The sequence below is a fragment of the Nyctereutes procyonoides genome, unplaced genomic scaffold (genome assembly GCF_905146905.1).
Source record: "Nyctereutes procyonoides isolate TBG_1078 unplaced genomic scaffold, NYPRO_anot_genome, whole genome shotgun sequence".
NCBI lineage: Eukaryota > Metazoa > Chordata > Mammalia > Carnivora > Canidae > Nyctereutes > Nyctereutes procyonoides.
The window spans coordinates 7158816-7181689 of record NW_026575044.1 but is presented as its reverse complement, the minus strand read 5'-3'; the positions used below and the strand labels follow the sequence as shown (position 1 = coordinate 7181689).

At 36.6% G+C, this 22874-nt stretch overlaps 2 protein-coding genes across 13 annotated transcripts in view; one reads left to right on the top strand and one right to left on the bottom strand.

The window, feature by feature from the left end:
- Positions 1 to 22874, top strand: part of CEP170 (centrosomal protein 170) — a 134430-nt gene that overhangs the window by 8298 nt on the left and 103258 nt on the right. Inside the window, exon 1 of one of the 12 annotated variants that reach the window (XM_055323737.1) lies at positions 18774 to 18847. The exons of the other annotated variants lie outside the window; for them this stretch is intronic. The gene's annotated coding sequence lies outside the window, so the exon portion shown is untranslated. Of the gene's footprint in view, positions 1 to 18773; positions 18848 to 22874 lie in introns of those variants that run through there. 12 annotated transcript variants of the gene reach the window in all.
- On the bottom strand, positions 17734 to 18999 carry LOC129508729 (SCAN domain-containing protein 1-like). The gene has a single exon (XM_055323749.1). The coding sequence runs from the start codon at positions 18912 to 18914 to the stop codon at positions 18483 to 18485; it is 432 nt and encodes a 143-aa protein (XP_055179724.1). The 5' UTR covers positions 18915 to 18999; the 3' UTR covers positions 17734 to 18482.

Below are 22874 nucleotides of genomic sequence, written 5' to 3'. Positions count from 1 at the left end.
GCATATGAGATTGTTGCTTCAACCCTACACCAATGCTGGATATTACATACTTTTAAAAAATTTTGCCAAGGTGATAAATTGAAAACCTTATTTAGATTTCTCTTATCAGTAATATATCTGAAGAACTTTTTAAAAAATAAAAAGTTTGTTGGCAAATATATATATATTATATATATATATGTTTATTGGCCACTGTATTTCTAATCTGAATTGCTTGTGTGTGCCCTTTGTTAATTTTTTCTGAAGGAATGTTATTATTGTATATACTTGTTACAACTCCTTTGTCATATACGTTGTAAAATTTTTTCCCAGATTGTCATTATCTTTTTTATTTTTACCCAACAAAGATTTTTAACTTGTGTGTAGCCCAATTTTCCTCTTTTCCTTTATGAAGTAATACCACTGCACAGTTTTATTAAATATATACCTGTATTAATTCTCATGGATTTTATGATATTAATATGTGCAAATGTTAGTTTTTCTAAAATGTATTTAGACCTATGTATATAGCTTTCCATACCCGTACCATTTATTGCATTACTTTTCATTAGTTGATACAATTTGATAATGTTCTATTAATATGCTTAGCTTTATTTCTGGATCTTTTTATTCCATCTACCTATTTCTGCACTGCTATATTATTACTGTGTTGTATAACATAAGTTTATAACATCTTTATAAATGGGACAGACTGGGGCAGCCCCATTGGCGCAGCGGTTTGGCGCCCCCTGCGGCCCAGGATGTGATCCTGGATACCCAGGATCGAGTCCCACATGGGGCTCCTTGCGTGGAACCTGCTTCTCCCTATGACTGTCTCTCTGCCCCTCTCTCTCTCTCTCTCTGTGTCTCATCAATAAATAAATAAAATCTTTAAAAATAAAAATAAATGGGACAGACTGTTCTCCCTATACTACATTTGCTTTAACAGAATTTACTTAGTTTTCCTTGTATGCTTATTTTTTTTCAGATGTGTTTAAGCATTATTTTCTCAGGCTCATTTGAAAAAATCCTTTTGAGGTTTTGATTGAGCTTAAACTGAGTTTATTGATTTTTTTAAAAAATGATCTGAAAGATGACAAGGGGGTAGATTTTGGGGCCTAATTTTTGTTTCTTTTAATTTCTAGTCTAGTGTAGTCTAGTCTAGTCTAAACTAACCTACAGGTTATATTAGTTTCAGGTGTACAATATAGTGATTCAGTAATTCTATACATTGCTCAGTGCTCATGGCAATAAGTGTACTCTTAATCCCCTTTACCTGTTATACTCATCTCCCACCAACCTCCTCTCTGGTAACCACCTGTTTGTTCTCAATAATTAAGAGTCTGATTTTGGTGTGTCTTCTTTTTTTTTTCTTTTTAAAATATTTTATTTATTTATTCATGAGAGACACAGAAAGAGAGAGGCAGAGACATAGGAAGAGGGAGAAGTAGGGTCCCTGCCGGTGAGCCCGATGTGGGACTTGACTCGGGATTCTGGGATCATGCCCTGAGCCAAAGGCAGACACTCAACCGCTGAGCCACCTGGGTGTCCCCACCCCTTTTTTCTTTTTTAAATTCCACATATGAGAAATATTAGGGTATTTGTCTTTCTCTGACTGATTTCACTTAGCATTATACCGTCTAGATCCATCCATATTCTTGAAGATGGCAAGATTTCATTCTTTTTTTATGGCTGAGTAATAGTCCATTGGGTATTTGGGGTCTTAGTTTTTGTTTTTTGTTTTGTTTTGTTTTTTAAATTTTTTTTAAATTTTTATTTATTTATGATAGTCACACAGAGAGAGAGAGAAAGAGAAGGAGGCAGAGACATAGGCAGAAGGAGAAGCAGGCTCCATGCACCGGGAGCCCGACGTGGGATTCGATCCTGGTCTCCAGGATCGCGCCCTGGGCCAAAGGCAGGCGCCAAACCGCTGTGCCACCCAGGGATCCCATGGGGTCTTAGTTTTTGATAGTGTTTTCAGATCTATTCAAGTTCCTACCTATTTTTTTTAGTCAGTTATGTCATTCTCATTTTCCTAGAAGTTTATTCATTTGAGATTTTCAAATTTAGAAGTATAAAGTTATAGTTCTTAAATTTAAAAAAATCACATGTGTGCCTATGTCTTTTTATTACAAACCCAAATGTTTATGATGAACGAAGCAAAAAAATCTGTCAGGAATTTTAGTACTTTTTTTAAAGAAGTAACTTCTGATTTAGCCTTCTTATTTTTGTGTTTTTAATTCATTAATTTCTTTTTAAATTTTTAATCCTTTATTAGTTTGTTGGATAAGTTTATTTTTTCTAGTTTAGTAGAAAATACATCTAAGGCTTTAAAGTTTTTTCCACTTCAGCTTTGGGTGCATTCCTTAGATTTTATATAAATAATGTTTCCAGAGATTTGACTTTTTAAACTCTCTTATTCTTTCACTAGTGTTAATTGATGAGATGGTTTGTTTGAATACAAAGGTCTGTGTATGTGGTTTATCTCAAATATACAGGGAAATTGGAAGAATTTCATAGTGAATACTCACCTCACCATTTGTACCATTAACATTATATTAGGGTTTTTGTTTTTTAAAGACTTTATTTATATATTTGAGAGAGGCAGAAAGAGTGAGAATGCAGGAGGAGGGAGAGGGAGAAGCTGACTCCCCACTGAGCAGGGGGTCCATCACATGGGGCTGGATCTCAGGACCCTGAGATCATGACCTGAGCCTAAGGCAGATGCTTTACCAACTGAGCCTCCCAAACACTCCAACATTATATTAGTTTTATCACACATCACACACATATATCCATTGTCTGTTCATCAGTGCATTTTACATTTTGAAGCATTTCAAAGTAAACTGCAGACATGAATGTGTGCATGTAAGAAAAGGGCTCTTTTTTTATTTTTAAGATTGTATTTATTTATTCATGAGAGACACACAGAGAGAGAGGCAGACACAGAGGGAGAAGCAGGTTCCACACAGGATGCCCAGTGTGGGACTGGATCCTGATACTCCAGGATCACGCCCTGAGCCAAAGGCAGACGCGCTCAACCACTGAGCCACCCAGGCATCCCAAGAAAAAGGCTCTTAAATCATTTGAAACTTTTTCACTTTTAAGTTTTTTAGATGTGCTATTGAAATATTTTCTAACAATCACTGTTAAATTAAACAATGAGTTACAGACAGGTGACAGAGATAAGGGAAATTGTCAGCTACGGAATTGTTGAATTAGGGAAGGTGAATCAAAGACATTTGGCTTTCAAGGTCTTACAGACTCTTAGTTCATACTGCTTTCTTCCTACTGTCAGCCCCTTCTGTAGATGTTTCCTGCTCCTACTGATATGTGACCCGACAGTTTTTCAGATCATTGTTCAGTGAGCCTAGGGATAGTTTGCTCTTCTTTCAGATTCTGAGTTTCTGATCCATGCTGAACCCTCTTTACTAAATTCGCCTCATTCCTCCAGATGAGTCAGCTGAATTTTGATCGGACTTTAATATAAACTGATTGATTCTTATTTGTCTACAGACTTCTCAGAGAGGCAGTCTTGGAGCCTGCTGGTGGCCAAGCAGGAGGGTAAGAGGTAGATTAAAAATAGACTGAGTCTTGCATGAATCTTCAGTGTTTATGGCTTAAAAAGATAGTGTCAGAGAGTGTTACCAGGTAAAAGTTTCTTTTCAGTCATATTCAAATTCTTAAGCCAAGTCTGAGTTTGTAGGAGTTGGCATCACTAGCATCATTTTAAGATACTCGAGAAAAATATGATGGAGACTGTGATTGTGGGAGCAGCCCAGAACTTGGTGTGAAAGTCCCGGTTTGAATCCAGATGGCTCCTGTTTACTACTACTAGATTTGTGACCCTGTAAGTCATTTAACTTTAGCTTTCTTGAGGGCAAAAATGACTCCCATGCGCTTCTTCTGGGAGTTAAGTGAAGGCTGAGAGTTTAAGCACTTAGCACAGTTGCTGGCACAAAGAAGGTACTTGGTAAATGTTTGAATCTAAGTCTTGAATGATTTCTTGTAAAACAGCAGTTAGGTTGTAACAAAGTTGTGCACTTCTACCAAAGAAAGCAAGTCAGACTTTACGTTTTTCATAAACTGGCAGAGGAAACTTGGCAGGAAATTTTAATGCCGAGATAATTTATGGAAACATATAACTTATTTTCTCAAGCATTTTCTTTAACACTTTATAAAATGATTTTTATGAAGAAATCAGGTCTTTCTTTTTTAAAAATTTATTTATTTATTTATTTATTTATTTATTTATTTATTTATTTATTTATTTATTTATGGTAGACATAGAGAGAGAGAGAGAGAGAGAGAGAGAGAGAGAGAGAGAGAGAGAGAGGCAGAGACACAGGAGGAGGGAGAAGCAGGCTCCATGCCAGGAGCCCGACGTGGGACTCGATCCCGGGACTCCAGGATTGCGCCCTGGGCCAAAAGCAGGCGCTAAACCGCTGAGCCACCCAGGGATGCCCAAAATCAGGTCTTATTAAATCACTGGCTTTTCCTATCCAAATTAAGTCTTCTTTTGGAAATATGTGATAAACTCATACAGAATATATGGCTATTGATACTAGAATGTCATCTTCATTTTTTTGTGAAAAAATTTTTCACAGTTGAATGCCATTTTAGGTGAAAGTTGTAAATTACATTTTTTCTCAATACTTTTTTTTCCTCAGTATTTGCTTTGGTTTTTGAAACAATTAATTATATGGTAAAGTTAAAATTTGAAGCACTTATTTCAAAATAATCAGGAGCATATGAAAACAAAAATTTTCTCAGTACCGAGTTTGTTCACATGAGCATAGAACAAGTATTTTGGTAAGTATCCAAAAACAGCACAGCTGTGGATTTATTGTTTTGGATTAACTGTACATTTCAAGTGGGGGTAAGGCTTTAAAAGAAAATTTTTCCCAAGATATATTTTTCATTATTGGTCTGGTCAAGTTATATAGCAGAGCTGAATTTGTGAATATGATTTAAGTGTATGTCACTTTCTCAGAGATGTTTCCCCACACCACCCAACCTAAAATACCAACACCCTAAAACTATTACATTATGCTGTTTTCTTTGTCTTTTCACATTCCTGCCTTCCCATTGTCACTAAACTTGTCTTCTTTTAGTTAGCTCTTTTTTGTCTATTTTTACTTCTGTGTTCTGTGGGATAAAGAACTTTTTCTATACTGATTATCACTCTTTTCCCTCTTACCTATAGTACTTAGTGATTAAATACTTGTGAATGAAAAAAATTAGATTAATTCATTTTAGAATGTTTCATAAAATTGAGTCCTCATTTATAAATTGGTGCATACTGTTTATGTCCATTTTCTAGAACTTACATAATTTTGATAGTTAAAATCAATTTTGTGATCATACGTATACGAATGAAGTTCTTAGAATGGTACATGCTCAGTAAATGCTTCTTATTACAAATAAAAGATTACAGATAATTATATCTGTTTGCTTTTATAACATATGATCAATTATATCTATACCTTCATTGAGTCTGAGTCTTTAGCTAAAATGCAACCCTAATTTTTTTTTTCCCCAAAAGGCAGAGGCTTTAATGTTAAGAATATTTTCTACAGGGATATTAGTATGGGGAAAAGGTGAAATAAGAATTTTGAATATATACATTTGTTTAAAATTTTTTCAGTTATCTTTTGGGTACTTGGTGTGATGGGATAAAACGATATGGTATTAGTAGGAGTTTGATTTCTAATTGCTAAACCTTGGAAACAACCAAGATGTCCTTCAGCAAGTAGATGGGTACATAAAAACTATGGTAGACCCAGACAATGGGATTTGGCGCCAAGAAGAAATGAGATATGAAGTCAAGAAAAGACATGGAGGAACTTGGAATGTATATTAGTAAGCAAAAGAAGTCAATCTGAGAAGGCTACATACAAACTTTATGATTCCAATTTATATGACAATCTGGAAAAGGCAAAATTGGTGACAAGAAAAAGTTCAGGGGTTATAGGGGAGTGATGAGTATGCAGAGAGCACAGGATTTTGGGGGCAGTGAAAATACTCTGTGATTCCATAATGATGGATATATGTCACCATACATCTGTCTAGATACATAGAAAGTGCCACACCGGGGGTGAATCATAATGTAAACTGTGGACTTTGGTTAACAGTGATATGTCAGTGTGAGTTCCTCAGCTGTAAAAAATACATCACTGTGGTGGGGGATGTTGACACTGGAGGAGGCTATGCCTGTGTAGAGGTTAGAGTATTGGGAAATCTCTGTACCTTCTCCCTGAATTTCGCTGTGAACCTTACTTAAACTGCTTTAAACAAATAAAATTTTAATTACAAAAATTTTTAAGGGCCTGGTACAAGTTCTAACAGCCTTATGGCAGTTGATGCAGCAACTTAGTTCACTTTAACATATAAGCTTTACTGTTAGGTTTTTTTTCTTCAAGTTTTTATTGAAATTCCAGTTAGTGAACATACAGTGTAATAATTAGTTTCAGGTGTAGAATTTAGTGAGCCATCACCTACATATAACACCCAGTGCTCATTACAAGTGCCCTCCTTAATCCTCATCACGTACCTAATCCATCCCCCACCCATCTCCCTCTAGTAACCCTGTTTGCTCTCTACAGTTAATAATCTGTTTCCTGGTTTGCCTCCGTCTCTCTCCCCCCCACACACACACACACCGCCCATGTTCATCTGTTTTGTTTCTTAAATTCCACTTATGAGCAAAATCATACAGTATTTGTCTTTCTCTGACCAACTTAGTTCATTTAGCATAATACTCTCTAGCTCTGTCTGTGTCACTGCAAATGGCAAGATTTCAATTTTTTTTTTGATGGCTGAGTAATGTTCCAGTGTGTTTGTGTGTGTGTGTGTGTGTGTGTGTGTGTGTGTGTGTGTACCACAACTATCCATTCATCAGTCAATGGACATTTGGGCTGCTTCCATAATTTGGCTATTGCAGTTAATGGTGCTATAAATATTGGGATGCATGTGCCCCTTTGCAATATTTTTCTAACCTTTGGGTAGTTGTACTGCTGGTTTAAATGACAGTTTCAGGAATTGAAATTTATCACTTTTTTTTTCCTTTTAGGTTTTCATTTATTTTGTTAAGAAAATCACATTTTCTTTCTTCTACTACTGTTGTTCATTCAGGAAACAGAAGTAGGTAGATACTGGGCCAAGCCCATGAAGATCCTTTTCACCCTTTCATGCCTCCTGGTACCAGAAAACAATTGGATTCATCAACAGATAATATTGTATTAAAATAAGAATTACATACATTAGAGGAAAGCATTTTCAGCTGCATGGATTGATAGTCCTAATGCTACTCCAGTAATTTCTTACTCTGCGATAGCAGGACTTGTGGAATAGGAGGAAGTTCATTCTCTATAAAGCCATCTGGTGATGAATCAGCCAGCTGATTGCCAGAAGCAGAGGATATATTGCCCTTAGCATGTATTTTAGCTCAAGTAATTGCATACGCTGAGGATCATTTATAGAATAGTTTTTCTTCCTCAAATCTAATAATCTGAGTTAAACTGGCCTTTGCCATTGGTTATGTTATGCATCGTTTCCGAGAACTGTTATAGTGTTACTACATATCGAGTACACTATTATCTCACAGCATTCTAGTAATTAATCTCACTTGGCTTCTTGCCACTAGTCCTCAATTTTAATTATAAGTGACTTGAAGCAACATTTTTTTAAATATAAATAAACAAAACCAGAAAAATATAGGTGAGGTTGAAACTTAGAAGTGTAGTTGAAGCAGTGTCCTCTGCTGAACATATGCATCTTTTGTTTTACTTTTTAATTTAAATCTTAAATATTAAATTTTTAGTACATTCAATTCTGAAATACCCTAGGATCTAACAGGAGAGTCCATTTTTAAAGCCAGTTATAGCTATCAGGAACAGGGAAACTGGACTGTGATTCTGGGCCAGTGTTTACTTCCATCTGACCTTCAAAGGTCAGAGCTTTAAACTTTTGTCAGTTAGCTGCTGCGTACTATGTGACAAGATAAAGAATATGGGGGAGACAACTGAAGGCAAAGGTGGAAATGAGGATTTAAGGGCTTTATATGTAGCAAAGGTTAAATGATTAATTTCTCACCTTCTGTCCCTGAAGATTTCCATTATCCACTTCAAGATTTGCCACAGTTCCAGAACTACTCATTCATTCATTAAAAATAGCTTGTCAGATACTAGAGGTGGAACGCTGTGTTAGGCTCTGGGGATACAGAGATAAACGTCGTCGTAGTTCAGCTGTGCATGGACTTGAAAGGATACTACCCCCAGTGTCAGCATTCCACAGTGGAGTAATGACATCCTCCTGTTTGTTCCAAGTATCACTTTAGGTTTATCTCCGTCATGGCATCTACTGGCCAACATTCCCCAAGGACTAAGTTCCTTGTGGAAAGCTTTTGTTTTGTTTTGTTTTGTCTTCATGCACCCTAAATGCCCAGAGTACTTGGATTTGGTAGATTTCTCTATAAATATTTAATGAAACAACTGGGGATGGAAGAAGATAGATTTTTCTTGCTTTCAAAGAGATCACCAGCTAGACACATTATCATATAATAGTGCAGCAACATTAATGCTATAAATTGTAGTTTAAGTGATAGCATGAAAGATGTTTGAAAAAGTATCATAGAACTACAGAGAAAAGACGGGCTTACTCTGCCATGGGAATAGACGTACAGAAAGGCATCTGTTAGTTTTGTACATTGTCATACTCTGAGATTTCTTCAGTGCTAAAATTAAGCACAGAAGATACAGACTAATATAATTTTGTATCAAATCTAGTCTGCATTTCTTTTTTTTTTAAAGATTTATTTTTATTTATTTATTTATTTATTTATTTATTTATTTATTTATTTATTTATTTATGATAGAGAGAGAGAGAGAGGCAGAAACACAGGCAGAGGGAGAAGCAGGCTCCATGCTGGGAGCCTGACACGGGACTCGATCCCGGGACTCCAGGATCGCACCCTTGGCCAAAGGCAGGCACGAAACCGCTGAGCCACCCAGGGATCTCCTAGTCTGCATTTCTAAGGCTGTAGGCTTTTAAAATTAAGTTGTTATGGTGTTAGAAAAGTCATTGAGGTTTGCTGGTATGGGAAATAGAGTTTTGAGTTGCATTTTAGTTTTATTGTTAATCATTTTAAATGAAGCAGAGAAAATTGTATCGATTTTTTTTCAATTTTTTTTAAATTTTTATTTATTTATGATAGTCACACAGAGAGAGAGAGGCAGAGACACAGGCAGAGGGAGAAGCAGGCTCCATGCACCAGGAGCCTGATGTGGGATTCGATCCCGGGTCTCCAGGATCGGGCCCTGGGCCAAAGGCAGGCGCCAAACCGCTGCGCCACCCAGGGATCCCTCGATTTTTCATTAATAAATAGGCTTTCATATTTGTAATTCTTAAGTGAAATTTCCTGGAATTTTTACTGTTTGTAATTAAAGCTCTTAGCTGTTTCTTCTATCCAAAACATACATATTTACAGTTTTTGTTGATTTTTTTCATAATTAGATATAAAACTCTTAGGACTCTGAATCTGTTTAGGTTTTTAATCTAAATCTAAGCCGTACCTGTGCTAATTATGTATTTCATGATTGATGGGTCAGCATACACCCATGGTCTAATCCCTGAAACTTTACTAGTAAGTTTTTGTGCTAATCTTTTGGTTTTTAAAGTTCTTGTTATGTACAATTCTAGTGTTATACTAGAGAGTAAATTAGTAGTACTTTGGTAGTATCAAATTTCTTTATTTGAATTCAAAGAACACCAGGATTTTTATTTAATTTGATCTTTAATTTGGAAGGATGATACTTGGTTTTACAATAGTATTCTGCTTGTATAGAGTTCTTCTGCTTACCAACTAAAAATCTAAACATAACTAAAGCCTCCAGAGGAACAAAAATTTATGTTACGAAACCACCTAATTTATTCACAGGAGCTCTTGTGTAGATTCTATTTGTTTGAGCCTAGTTCCAACATACTTACATTATTTTTATGGTTTTGCAGGAAGGAGTAGGGCTAAGACAATGAAAAATGATTGATAAGGGAGAAAACAGAAAAATTATGTGAGTACAGAGTTTCAGAAATGTAGAACAGTATAGTATTAGGACTGATACATGCATATTAATAATTTCTGAGAAACACTATTTTGCAGCATAGTTTGGTAACTGTTAATAATAGTAATAATCACAACCCACTAAATACAGTGTTCAATTTTCAGTTGTAAGAAATAGATACATGTGAAATATAATTTAAAGTATTTTGGGGGTACCTGAGTAGCTCAGTCAGTTAAGTGTATGACTCTTGATTTCAGCCCAGGTCTTGATCTCAGGATTGTGAGTTCAAGTACTGCAGTGGGCTCCACACCCAGTGGAGCCTACTTAAAAAATAAAGTAAAATATAAAATAAACTATTTTCATTCAACATGGGAAAGCTAAAAACTAGTATTAGTCCTTTAAGGCAGGGGTGGCAAACCTTTACTGTGAAGGCCAAAAAGTAAATATTTTAGGCTTTATAGGTCATATGATCTGTATCACATCTCAGTTTGGCTGTTTAAATGCAAATGTCTGTGTTCCTACAAATCTTTATTCACAGAGTGGCTCATTTGGTTAAGTGTCCGACTCCTGATTTTGGCTCAGGTCATGATCTTAGGGTCATGAGATTGAGCCCCATGTCAGGATTCATGCTTAGTGTGGAGTCGGCTTGAGATTCTCTACTCTTCCCTCTGTTCCCCCCCCCCCCACTCACATGCACATGTGTGCTTTCTCTCTCTCAGATAATAAATTAAAAGTATCTTTAAAAAAAAAAAAAAAGGACTTTCTTCACAAAAATAGCAGAAGGCCAAAGTTAGCCAATCCTTGCTTTAAGGGAAAACTTGAATGTCCAAAACAACTTGTTCTAAAGGCAATCAGAAACAAGTACAAAACTAAGCAAAATAAGGATTCACTATGTCTCCAGTTTAAAAACAGTGATTCAAGGCAGAGAGAGGGCTCGAGTGGCTTTTTTTCCCGCCAATTACATTTTTAAAATATTGTGGTTAAATATACAGAACATAAAATTAACCGAGATGCCTGGGTGGCTCAGCAGTTGAACATCTGCCTTCAGCTCAGGTGTGATCCCAGGTCTTGGGATCGAGCCCCATGTTGGGCTCCCTGCAGGGAGCCTGCTTCTCCCTCTATCTGTGTCTCTGCCTCTCTCTCTCTGTGTCTCTCATGAATAAATAAATAAAATCTTCAAAAATATATATAAAATTTACCATTTTTAGGCATAAAATTCAGTGACATTAATTGCATTCACAGTGTGTAACATACTACTGTCTGTTTCTAGAACTTTCTCATCATTCTAAACAAAAACTCTGCACCTGTTAAATAGTAACTCCTTCTTTCCCCAGTTCTTCTAACCTCAGTTCTACCTTATATCTACATGAATTTGCCTGTTTTAGGTACCTCATGATAGTGGATCATATGATATTTGCCCTTTGTGTCTGGCTTATTTCACTGAGCATAATGTGATGAAGTTCATCCATGTTGTAACATGTTAAAATTTGATTTCTTTTTATGATGGAATAATATTTCATTGAATGTGCAAATCGTATTTTATTTACTCATCCTGATGGGCACTTGAGTTATTTCTCCTTTTTAGCTTTTGTGAACAATGCTGCAGTGAACACTGGTATATAGGTATCTGTTACTCCATACATTTCCATTCTTTAGAATATATACCTAGGAGTGAAACTGCTGGATGATATGGAAAATCATAATTTGTTTTGTTTTGTTTTTAATGAGAGACGGGGGGGGGGGTAGCGCAAAGCAGAGGGAGAGGAAAAAAGCAGGGTTCCGTGCTGAGCAAGGAGACAGATGAGAGCTCCATCCCATCACTGAGCCACTACCTGAGCCAAAACCAAGAGTCAGATGCTAAACTGACTGAGCCACCCAAGTGCCCCTCTGTTTGACTTTTCAAGAAACCATAGCAGCTGCACTTATATCCCTACCACCAACACACAAGTGTTCCAGTTTCTCCACATCCTCATCAACACTAGTTTTCATTTTTTGATAATAGATCATACATCCTAATGGATGTGAAATGGTATGTCATTGTGGTTTTCATTTGTATTTTTCTAATGATTAATATTCTGGGCACTAATCCCTTATCAGATAAACGATTTTCAAATATTTCTTCCATTCCTTTCACTATTTTTTGGTAGTGTCCTTTGATGCACAAAAGTTTTAAATGTTGATAAAGTTTGATTTATCTGTTTTTTTCTTTTGTATCCTGTGCTTCAGTGTCATCTGTAAGAAACCATTACCAAATACAAGGGTCATGCAAATCCCCTTCTTTTTTTCTTGTTAGAATTTTATACAGTGTTATCTCCTATGTTTGGGTCTTTGATCCATTTTGAGTTAACTTTCACATGTGGTCAAGTGAGAGGCCAACTCCATTCTTTTGCAGGTAAATATCCAGTTTTCCCAGCATCATTTGTTGAAAAGACAGTCTTTTCCCCAATAAGTGGTATTGGCACCTTTGTTGAAAATCAGGAGTCTGTATATGTGATGGTTTAGTTCTGGGTTCTCTGTTGTGCTTCACTGATACACGTCTGTCTTTATGGCAATATTTTAGTTGCTGCTACTTTCTAGGAAGTTCTGAAATCAGGAAACATCCTGAGTATTTACACTTTGGTTGTTTTGGCTCTTCAGGGTCCCTTGAGGTTCCATATAAATTTTAGGATGGATTTCTCTGTTTCTTCAAACAGTGCTCTTGAGATTTTGATAAGGATTGCATCAAATCTACTTTGCATTGGATAGTCTTGTCACCTTAACAGTGTTACATCTCAAGTTCATGAAGACACAGTGTCTTTTCATTTATTTAGGTCTTCTAAACTTTCAGCATTGTTTTATATTTTTCTTTCTTTTTTTAAGATTTTATTTATTTATTCATGAGAGACACACAGAGAGAGAGGCAGAGATACAGGCAGAGGGAGAAGCAAGCTTCATGCAGGTAGCCGGGTGTGTGGACTCCCAGGATTAACACCCTGGGCTAAAGGCAGGCGCCAAACCACTGAGCCACCCAGGGATCCCGTGTTTTAGATTTTTCAATGTATAAGTCCTGAGCCATCTTGGTTGTATTTAATTCTAAGTATTTTGTTATTTTTGATGGTGTAATAATGAACTCTTAAAAAAATTTCCTTTTCAGATTGTTCAATTGCAAGTAGAAGTACAACTGATTTTTGACTGGATTTTATATCCTGCAATTTTTCTGATTCCTTTCATGTGCTGTGAACACTTTTGGGGCCTTCTTTGGGGAGGGATATAAATTTTTTACCTATAAAATCATGTCATCTTGGGAGAAAGATGATTTTACTTCCTTCATTCCAATTTTGATATGTTTTCTTTCTCTTCTTACCTAATCACGATGGCTATGGCTAGGATTTCCAAGACCATATAAAATAGAAATGATGAGAGTAGGCATTGTCTTGTTCCTGATTTTAAGGTGCAGGTTTCAGTCTTTCATAATTGAATCTGGTGTTAGCCATGGGATTTTCATATATGATTTTATCATGTTCTCTTTTATTCCTAGTTTATTAGGTGCTTTTTTATAATCAGAAAAGGGTTTTGAATGTTTTCAAATGCTTTTTTTGTGCATCAATTGAAATAATCATGTTTTTTTTTTTTTCCTTCATTCTCTTAATATGGTCTGTCACATTGATTGGTTTTCTTGTATCGAACCATCCCTTTTTTCCAGGAATAGGTTCACATGGCTATGGTTATATAGTCCTTTTAATATGCCAATGAATTGGGTGCCTGAGGGGCTCAGTGGTTGAGGACTTGATCCCAGGGTCCAGGAATCAAGTCCCATATCAGGCTCCTTGCATGGAGCCTGCTTCTCCCTCTGCCTGTGTCTCTGCCTCTCTCTGCCTGTGTCTCTCATAAATAAATAAAATCTTTTAAAAAATACGCTAATGAATTGAGTTTGCTAGTATTTTGTTAAAGATTGTTGTATCAGTAGTATAAGATAATGGTCTATCAGTTTTTTGAAGTTTTTATGTCTGTGGTATCAGGTAATGCTGATTTCATAGAATGAATTAGGATATCTTTTTAAGTTTTTGGAAGACTTTGACAAGGATTGGTGTTAATTCCTTTTTACCTGTTAGGTAGAACTTACCAGTGAAGACATCTGGTCCTTGACTCTTCTTTGTTGGGCATTTATTACTGATTCAGTCTTCATACTCTAAGTCCATTCTATTTTTCTGTATTTTCATGATTTAACTTGGTTGTGTGTTTCTAGAATTTGTCAATTTCATTTAGGTTATCCAGTTTTTTAGCTTACACCGGTTTGTAATGTTCTTATAATCCTATTTTATGTATCAAAATCAGTAATGTCACCATTTTTATTTCAGATTTTAGGGATTTGAGATTTGAGTCTTCTTTCAAAGAAATAACTTTTATTGATTTTTCTCTTATTTTTTAATGCTCTTATTTCATTTATTTTTATTCTTTATGATTTTCTTCCTTCAGTAGCTTTGTGTTTCGTTTCCTCTTTTCTCATTCCTTAAGGTGTTAAGAATTACAGATGATTAATAGTTAATAACAAGTTATTAGTCTAAGATATTTCTTTTTAAATATATACATTCACAGCAGTAAATTTCCCTCTTACTACTGCTTTTGTACAGTCCTATAAGTTTTGGTATGTTATGTTCTTATATTCACTTGTCTCATTGGATTTTTTCATTCTCTTATGACTGCTTCTTTTACCCATTGGTTGTTGACAGTGTGTTAAGTTCCACCTATTGAGAATATTCTTATTTTCATTTCTGTTACTGATTTCTAATTTCCTTCTATTGTGATTGGAAAAGTTGTTTTGCACTTTTCACTCTTGAAATTAAGTTGTTTCTAGTCTAACATAATGGGCTGTCCTGGAGAATGTGCTTTGTGTACTTGAAAAAATTAGGATTCTGCTGTAGTTGAATTGAACATTTTATATATGTCTGTTAGGTATATTGGTTTGTAGTGCTGTCAAGTCCTCTGTTTATTGATCTTCTGTCTAGTTTTTGTTTCATTGTTAAAAGTGGGGTGTTGAAGTTTCTTACTATTATTGCTCAACTCTCCACTTTTAAAATTCTGTTTATTTTTGCTTTGTATCTTTTGAGCCTCTGTTGTTAGGTATAGATATGTTTACATTTTTTATGTGTTGCTATGTTGAATCTTCTATCAATATGTAATGTCCTCTTTTGTTTCTTATAATCTTTCCTTGAAATTTATTTTTTCTGATAGTAATACAGCCACTTCTACTTTTTGGGGAGTTAAAATTTGCATGGAATATCTTTTTTCAACATTTTAACCTCTTTGTGTCCTTGTATCTATAGAAACTCTTGTAGGCAGTGTATAGAGAGATCTTATTTGTTTTGAAGATTCATTTATTTATTTTAGAGAGCTCATACAAGTGAGGGCAAGCTGGAGGGAGGGACAGAGGGAGAAGGAGAGAGAATCTCAAGCAGACTTCCTGCTGAGTGTAGAGCTTAACTGAGAACTCCATCTCACAATACTGTGATCATGACCTGAACTGAAACCAAAAGTCGGATGCTCAACCAGCTGCTACCCAGGCACCCCAACATATCTTGTAATTGTATCTGAACTCCTTTTTCTGCCTTTTTATAGGAGAGTTTAATACATATGTGTTTAATATGGTTTCTGAAGAATTTACTTCTGTCACCTATTTTTTACATTCTTTTAAATTTTTTGTTGTTGTTGTTGTTCCTCCATTTCTCCACTACTGCATGTTTTTTGTACTTAGTTGATTTTTTGCTAATGTGTCATTAGATTTCCTTTCCTGTGTGTTTTTTTAGTTATTTTCTTAGTGGTTACCTTGAGGATTACAAATGACATCTCAAATTTATAATAACCTAATTTCAGTAATACCAACTTAATTTTAAGAGTATACAAACACTTTGCTTCTGTACGTCTCCCTCCCTCCTGTGTTATTTTATATTTGTCACAGATTACATTTTATATATTGTATTCCTATTGACATAGCTTTATGTTTTTTTTTGTAAGATTTTATTTATTTATTCATGAGAAACATAGAGAGAGAGAGGCAGAGACACAGACAGAGGGAGAAGCAGGCTCCCTGCAGAGAACCCAATGCAGGACTCGATCCCAGGACCCCAGGATCACGCCCTGAGCTGAAGGCAGATGCTCAACCACTGAGCCGCTCAGGCGTCCCGCTTTATAAGTTTTGTTGTATGTATTTGCCTATTACATCATACTGGAAAAAGAGAAAAGCTGCAAATCATATCAGAAGAACAATCATCTTGGATTTATATTTACCTACATATTTATTTTACTTTTGTTATCTTTAATTTTTCTCATGGCTTCTCATGGTTACTGTCTAGTGTCTTCATATCAGCCTGAAAGTCTTTCTTTTCCATTTTTCTGTAGGTCAGTATACTGGTAATGAACTGTCAGCTTTTGCTTAACTGGAAAGTCTTAATTGTGATTCATTTATAAGATTTAGTTTTATTAGATACAGAATTCTTGGTTGACAGTTTTTAACCCCAGACTTTATAAATATGCCATCCCACTGCTTTCTCACTTCCATGGCTTATGAGGAGAAATCAGCCATTAATCTTATTAGGGATACATGACAAGTGTCTTCTCTTGATGTTTTCAAAATGGTCTTTTTCTTTCAGTTTTGGCAGTTTGAGTATAATATGGATGAGTCTGGATCTGAGTGAATTTATCCTGCTTGGAGTTTGTTGAGCTTCTTGGATGTGTTTGTATCTTTCCTCAGACTTGGCAAGTTTTTTGTCATTATTTCTTCCCCTTTCTCTGTCTCTTCTCCTTCTGGGACTCCTATAATGTATGTGTGGCTACATTTGACAATATACTACAGATCCCTCAGGCTCTGTTTATGTTACTCTTTTTTTTTCTGTCACACTAGATATTTCAAGTTGTCTTACCTTCAGATTTGCTGATCATTTCTTCTTTTTGCTGAAATCTGCTATTGAACTTCCATAGTGACCTTTCATTTTATTTTATTTTTTTTTCTTTTGAAATAAAATGGTTTTATTTTTTTTTAAAGATTTTATTTATTTATTCATAGACACACAGAGAGAGAGGCAGAGACACAGGGAGAGGGGGAAGCAGGCTCCATGCAGGGAGCCCAATGTGGGACTTGATCCCGAGTCTCCAGGATCACACCCAAGGCTGCAGGCGGCGCCAAACCGCTGCGCCACTAGGGCTGCCCAATAAAATGGTTTTTTTTTTTTATTTTTAAGATTTATTTATATATGATAGACACAGAGAGAGAGAGGCAGAGACACAGGCAAAGGGAGAAGCAGGCTCCATGCACCGGGAGCCTGACGTGGGATTTGATCCTGGGTCTCCAGGATCACGCCCTGGGCCAAAGGCAGGCGCCAAACCGCTGCGCCACCCAGGAATCCCCAATAAAATGGTTTTAAAAAGAAAAGCTTAACCTAGTCAATACAAGGGACAGTTCACTCGTTTGCTGTCTCCAAGCATTCCTATACATTTGCTCAAGGTGTGACTTTGTCCAGTGATCTCCCACTCAAGTTCAATTAAAATCTCACTTCCAGGGGTGCCTGGGTGGCTCAGTCAGTTAAGTGTCTGCCTCTGGCTCAGGTCATGATCCAGGAGTCCCAGGATCAAGTCGTGAGTCTGGCTCCCTGCTTCGTGGGGAGTCTGCTTCTCCCTCTGCCCCTCCCCTGCTCATGCTCTCTCCCTTCCTCAAATTAAAATAAAAAAAAAAACACACACAAAAAAAAACCCCAAAAACCTCACTTCCCTAACTTGGCTATTTCTTCTCTCCTCTGCTTCTAATGTACTTTTTAAAATAGGAAATGGGTTTTGGGGAGCCTGAGTGACTCAGTCAGTTAAGCATCTGATGTCAGCTCAGGTAGTGATCTCAGGGTCCTTGGATAGAGCCCCCCCCAAGTGGGAGTGGGGTCTGCTTATCCCTCTCCCACTGCTCCTACCCCTTTCTCTCTCTCAAATAAATTAAAGAAAAGAAAAAAGTGTTTTCTTTGTGCTATCTCCAAATCAAATACCAAAAGACTAGTTTTATTAATGATCCTACTCATATAATTCAAGGTCTTCCTCTCTCTTCAAAAACTATACATTTCCTTTATACTGGGCTTTATATTTGTATTCTCACATCTAGACCCATTCCAAAGGCACAGGAAGTATTAAGACACCAGCAAAATCAACAAGAGTTCCAGTTTAGAGCTAACTCGTCCCTCTACCAAAAATTAGTTTCTGAATTGGCACCTAGATGGTTCCAGGAGCAGATGTACATATCAGGAGCCAGGCCAGAGGCAGAAAGGTTACTCGAGACTGGGTTACACTGAAGAGAAGCAGCTGCTAAGTTTACTCTGTGCTTGTCACCACCACAGCTAGACTGCTCTGTCTCAGTGGTCAACCAAAGGACAGTTCTCCACACACAGAAAGCCCGGGTGACCTGTAGGCTGAGCAAGAACCCAGTGGCAGAACTTAGCCAGTGATTCTGACCCCAGGCTGACATCTCTGGGCCCGAGCTCTGAGCTCCTCAGGCAGGACGGCCTGGAACTGCTCCTGCACCAGCATCTCCACAATCTGCTCCTTTGTGTGAATATCGGGTCTCAGCCACTGTCCGGCAAGCTCCTGGAGATGTCTGAGGACATCCCTGGGCCCAGCTGCGTCCTCATAGCGGAATCTCCGGAACCTCTGCCTAGAGGCTGCCGCATTGGGAGGATTCCTTCGTGGCATGGTCTCCACATCTTCAACTGAGTCTGCATCGAGGTGCTCTGGTGGAGCCTGGACCTGGGGAGCTGATATTAGGACAACTTGTGGCTCCTCAGCCATCATCTCATTTGAAGGTGACCCTATTTTATCATTCTGGACTTCTTTACTTCTTTGTGTCTCTAGGTACCCTTCAGTCTCCATTCTGGAACTCTGGAAAAGGAGGTCTCAGACTCCTGCGCAGGTGCCACCTCGGAGGGCGGGGGGAGGGGGGAACGGGGGCGGGGGCCGCTCGCCACCAGACTCGGAGCCCAAAACCGACTCCGAGAAGAGCCCTTTCGTTTTATATTATTTGTATCTTCCTATTATGATCTTGGCTTTCTCTTAGATCATTTCGCTGATTTCCCTTAGTTCTTTGTCACATAACACATGTAAGGCAGTTGATTTACTACCTTTGACTAATAATTAAAATGTCTAGGCTTCCCCAGGGATGGTTTCTGTCCATTTTACCCCCCTACAAGTGAATTTTCCTGTTGCTTGCTCTCTATATAGTTTGAGAACCAAACTGGATATTAAAGCATTATATTGTGATAAATCTGGAAATTTAATTATCCCACTACTTAGGGATTGCTGAATATCCCTTGGTGAATGCTGAAGCCAACTGTATGTTACTCTTTGAAACTGTGTTTGCAAGGTGTGTATTCCTTGTTGTGTGTGGTCACTAAAATTTGTTTTTTGTCATCTCTGTGGTCAGCCAGTGACTTCATAAGGATTTCCTTAAATACCTGATTCCCAAAAGGGAAAGAAAACAGAGAAACATGCACACTTGACTCTCCAAATTCCTTAAAAGATGCTTCAGCTTTTAGGAGTTGAAGCAATGATGGCCAGCACAAAGGCTCATGCCAGAGCACACAGTCCAATATTTTGATGAGAAAGTCTTTCTTATATATCCTCTCCAGTGAGTCACGCTAGAAATTCAGGAGGATATCCACAAGCTACTTCTTGGAGCTTTTGGAATAGGAAATGGGGATGGTACGTGCTACCATGCAAAATACTGAAGTTTAGCAGTTGTTTGGCTAGACACCAGAGCCCCCAAACAGTTACTTCATATAGTTATTAGGAGTTCAATAGTCATTTATATGGAGAAGTGGATTCCTGGAGCTTCCTGTTTCCACATTTTTTTGATATTCCTAAGCTTAGGAATTAAATTGCTTACTAGAGTAGAAGTGCTTTGCTTAGCCAAGGAGATTAATATGTAGAAACTGCAACTAGAGCAGTGAAACCCCCTAAACCACTTCTTTGTTTAGCTCTTACAATATCAGCAGTGTGTTTATTGCCCATTAGTGAGGGATATGGGAGTAGTCACCTGTAGTAAACTGAACTCCATAGGGGAAAAAAGTAAACTAAGAATATTGCCTCCCCACCCAAAGAAAGGGAGCTTGCATTTTCTAGCACTGCTGGATTTTCCAATTACTGGTTCTTTGTTACAATAAGCTGAGAGCTTTACCTCTAATTCTGTGATATATATAGCAGCCTTATATTTAATTATACAAATAAATGTTACCATCAAGAAAAGAGTAAATAGGGAAAAGAGACAATGAAAACATTTCATTTGTAAATTCTAAAGATACTCAAGTGAATGTATTGGACTGAATGTACTTACGGAAAGATACTGTATTTTAGTAAATTATACTCCGTGTGCATTATAGTCAGTGGTGAAGCAAATCAGCTCACATCTGTTAGGGACTTCAAACAACATTTTTATTTTTTGCTCATATATCTGTTGTTTAGCTGGAGGTTGGATGATATACTGACCACCCTATTTCAAGTTACATGTTAGATCTATGTCTGTTTGACATATCTCTCATTCATCTTGGACAAATAGGCTAGCCAGGGCATGTTCTTTTTTTTTTTTTTTTTTTTTGTGATGGCACAGGTGCAGGAGGGCAAGCCAATTGCCCAAGCACATTTTAGGCTCTATTTGGATCATGTATACTGATGTCATCCTGTTGGCCAAAACAAATTATAAGGCAGAGCCTAGAGTTAAGGAGTGGGAGATTATACCCCACCTCTGATTGGAAGAATGCAGAATCACAGGGCAAAGGTTATAGTTTGTGGTATAATTTGAATATGTAAGAGGGCCTGGGCCTGCAGTCTTCAAAAAACTCAATGATCCTCTGTACAATCAGACTTTAGATCCCAATGAAGACTGTTCATGCTTTGAGAAAGTGTTGTAGGAATTTTAATAAATGATCCATTAAACTTCTCTAGAGTTGAAATATGAATGAAATATAAAGACTAACATTTTTAATTTTATGATTAATCCATGAGCTACATTATATTGTCACAATTTTTATCCTAAAGTGTCCTTTAAGTGAATACTTTAGAGAATTGACATAGAAAATACTCAGTAAATGTTACTTGTTTGGTTGATACTGTTCTAGTCTCAAGTTACAACTTTAGGGTATTATTTGGCAGAAAAGATTAGGAGGAGAGGGAGAGAAGGAGACGAACATTAATTGGGTACCTTCCATATGCCAGGTATTATAAGATACCATATCTGTGTTTCATTTTGTCTTTAGATATTCTCTTTGGGTTTTTTTTTTTTCTTTGTACAGATATATCTAAAACTGAGAAGCATTTGTTGTTATTTTTGTCATTTTGGGGGTTTTGAGTCACTTAGCACGAGGGACTGGGGTTTTAATTCAGAAAGTCTACTCCAAAACACATGTTTTCTTGGCTCATCCAGAAACTGTACAAGGAAATGTAACTGCTGTCACATCTGGTCAACACCTCGGGCATTTCTCTACAATTGTTGAACCCAAAGGCTTCTTATTCCCCCAACCCTTAGAGGATCCTGAGCTGAAACCTAGCTTGGTCTTTGAGGAAACTCTCAACCAGGTTTCAGTTTTATCTGTGTGTGAGTGTTTGTATTACTCAGTGAGTAGAAAAAGATCATTGGAATTGAAGGACCGGTGAGAAAGCTGTCTTAGATAAGGAGAGAGCCCTATGTAAAAATGGAAAAGCAGTAGCTTTTTTTGTGATATCTCATTCCCACCTGCTGTTGAGAAGCTAGAAGAGGTCTCAAGGCCGTTGTACCACTCCAGTAAATAAATACCCCTCATCTTGAGGATAACTTTTATTTTGTTTCAGAAATTATGTATTTGTTTATTTATCTTTTAAGTGTCAGTGAAAGTCAAAAATATATATTAAAAGCCATTATTTTCATATTTTATGAAATTATATGTAGTTGACCCCTGAACAATACAGGTGTTAGGAGTTCCAAGCCCTACACAGTTGCAAATCCATGTATAACTTTTGACTCCCCTAAAATGTAACTCCTAATAGCCTACTGTTGACCAGAAGCCTTACCAATAACAAACTGTTAACACATATTGTTATGTTACATGTATTATGTGTTATAATCTTAGAATTAGGTAAGCTAGAGAAAAGAAAAATGTTATTAGGAAAATCATAAGGAAGAGAAATTGTAATTATCATACTGTATCAAAAAATCCACATATAAGCAGGTTCATGCAGTTCGAACTGTTCAAGGATAAACTATAATTATTGTTTGTATATTTATATTATAGAATTATAGGGTACATATTTGTATATTAATATAATTCTATTTGATGTTGTCTAAATACTTAAAACAGTGTTTTTGTAGCATACAAACAATGTTCACATAAAATTTGATTTTGAAAATGTTGTATTCCCATTACCATGTTTGGCTGTGCTGTTTTAGTTTTCAGTGTTTAGACTAACTTCATTTCCTTTTAACATGTCTTATTGTAGTTTTTTGTTTTCCAGTTCCTTTAAATAAATATATAAATAATAGCTTACTTATTATCATGTTTCAAAATTGTTCTTTTGTTGGTTTATAAATGCAGTATGCAACTTAAATGCTGTATTTAGATTGGAGGGTTTTTCTTGCATAAAATTTTTTTGATTCTGTGTTGACTTGGCCAGGATGTACATGTGAAATGCTAAAAGCCAATTTGATAGAGACTAGACAGTTGGAAGATTAACAACATTTCCAGCACAGAGTTAGGTGGATGAAAGATTTAAAAACCCAAATAAATTGACCATATCAATTGGTAAGCTGAGAGTGGAGCAAGACTTGATTGTTTAGGCTTTTTTTTTTTTTTTTTTAAGATTTTG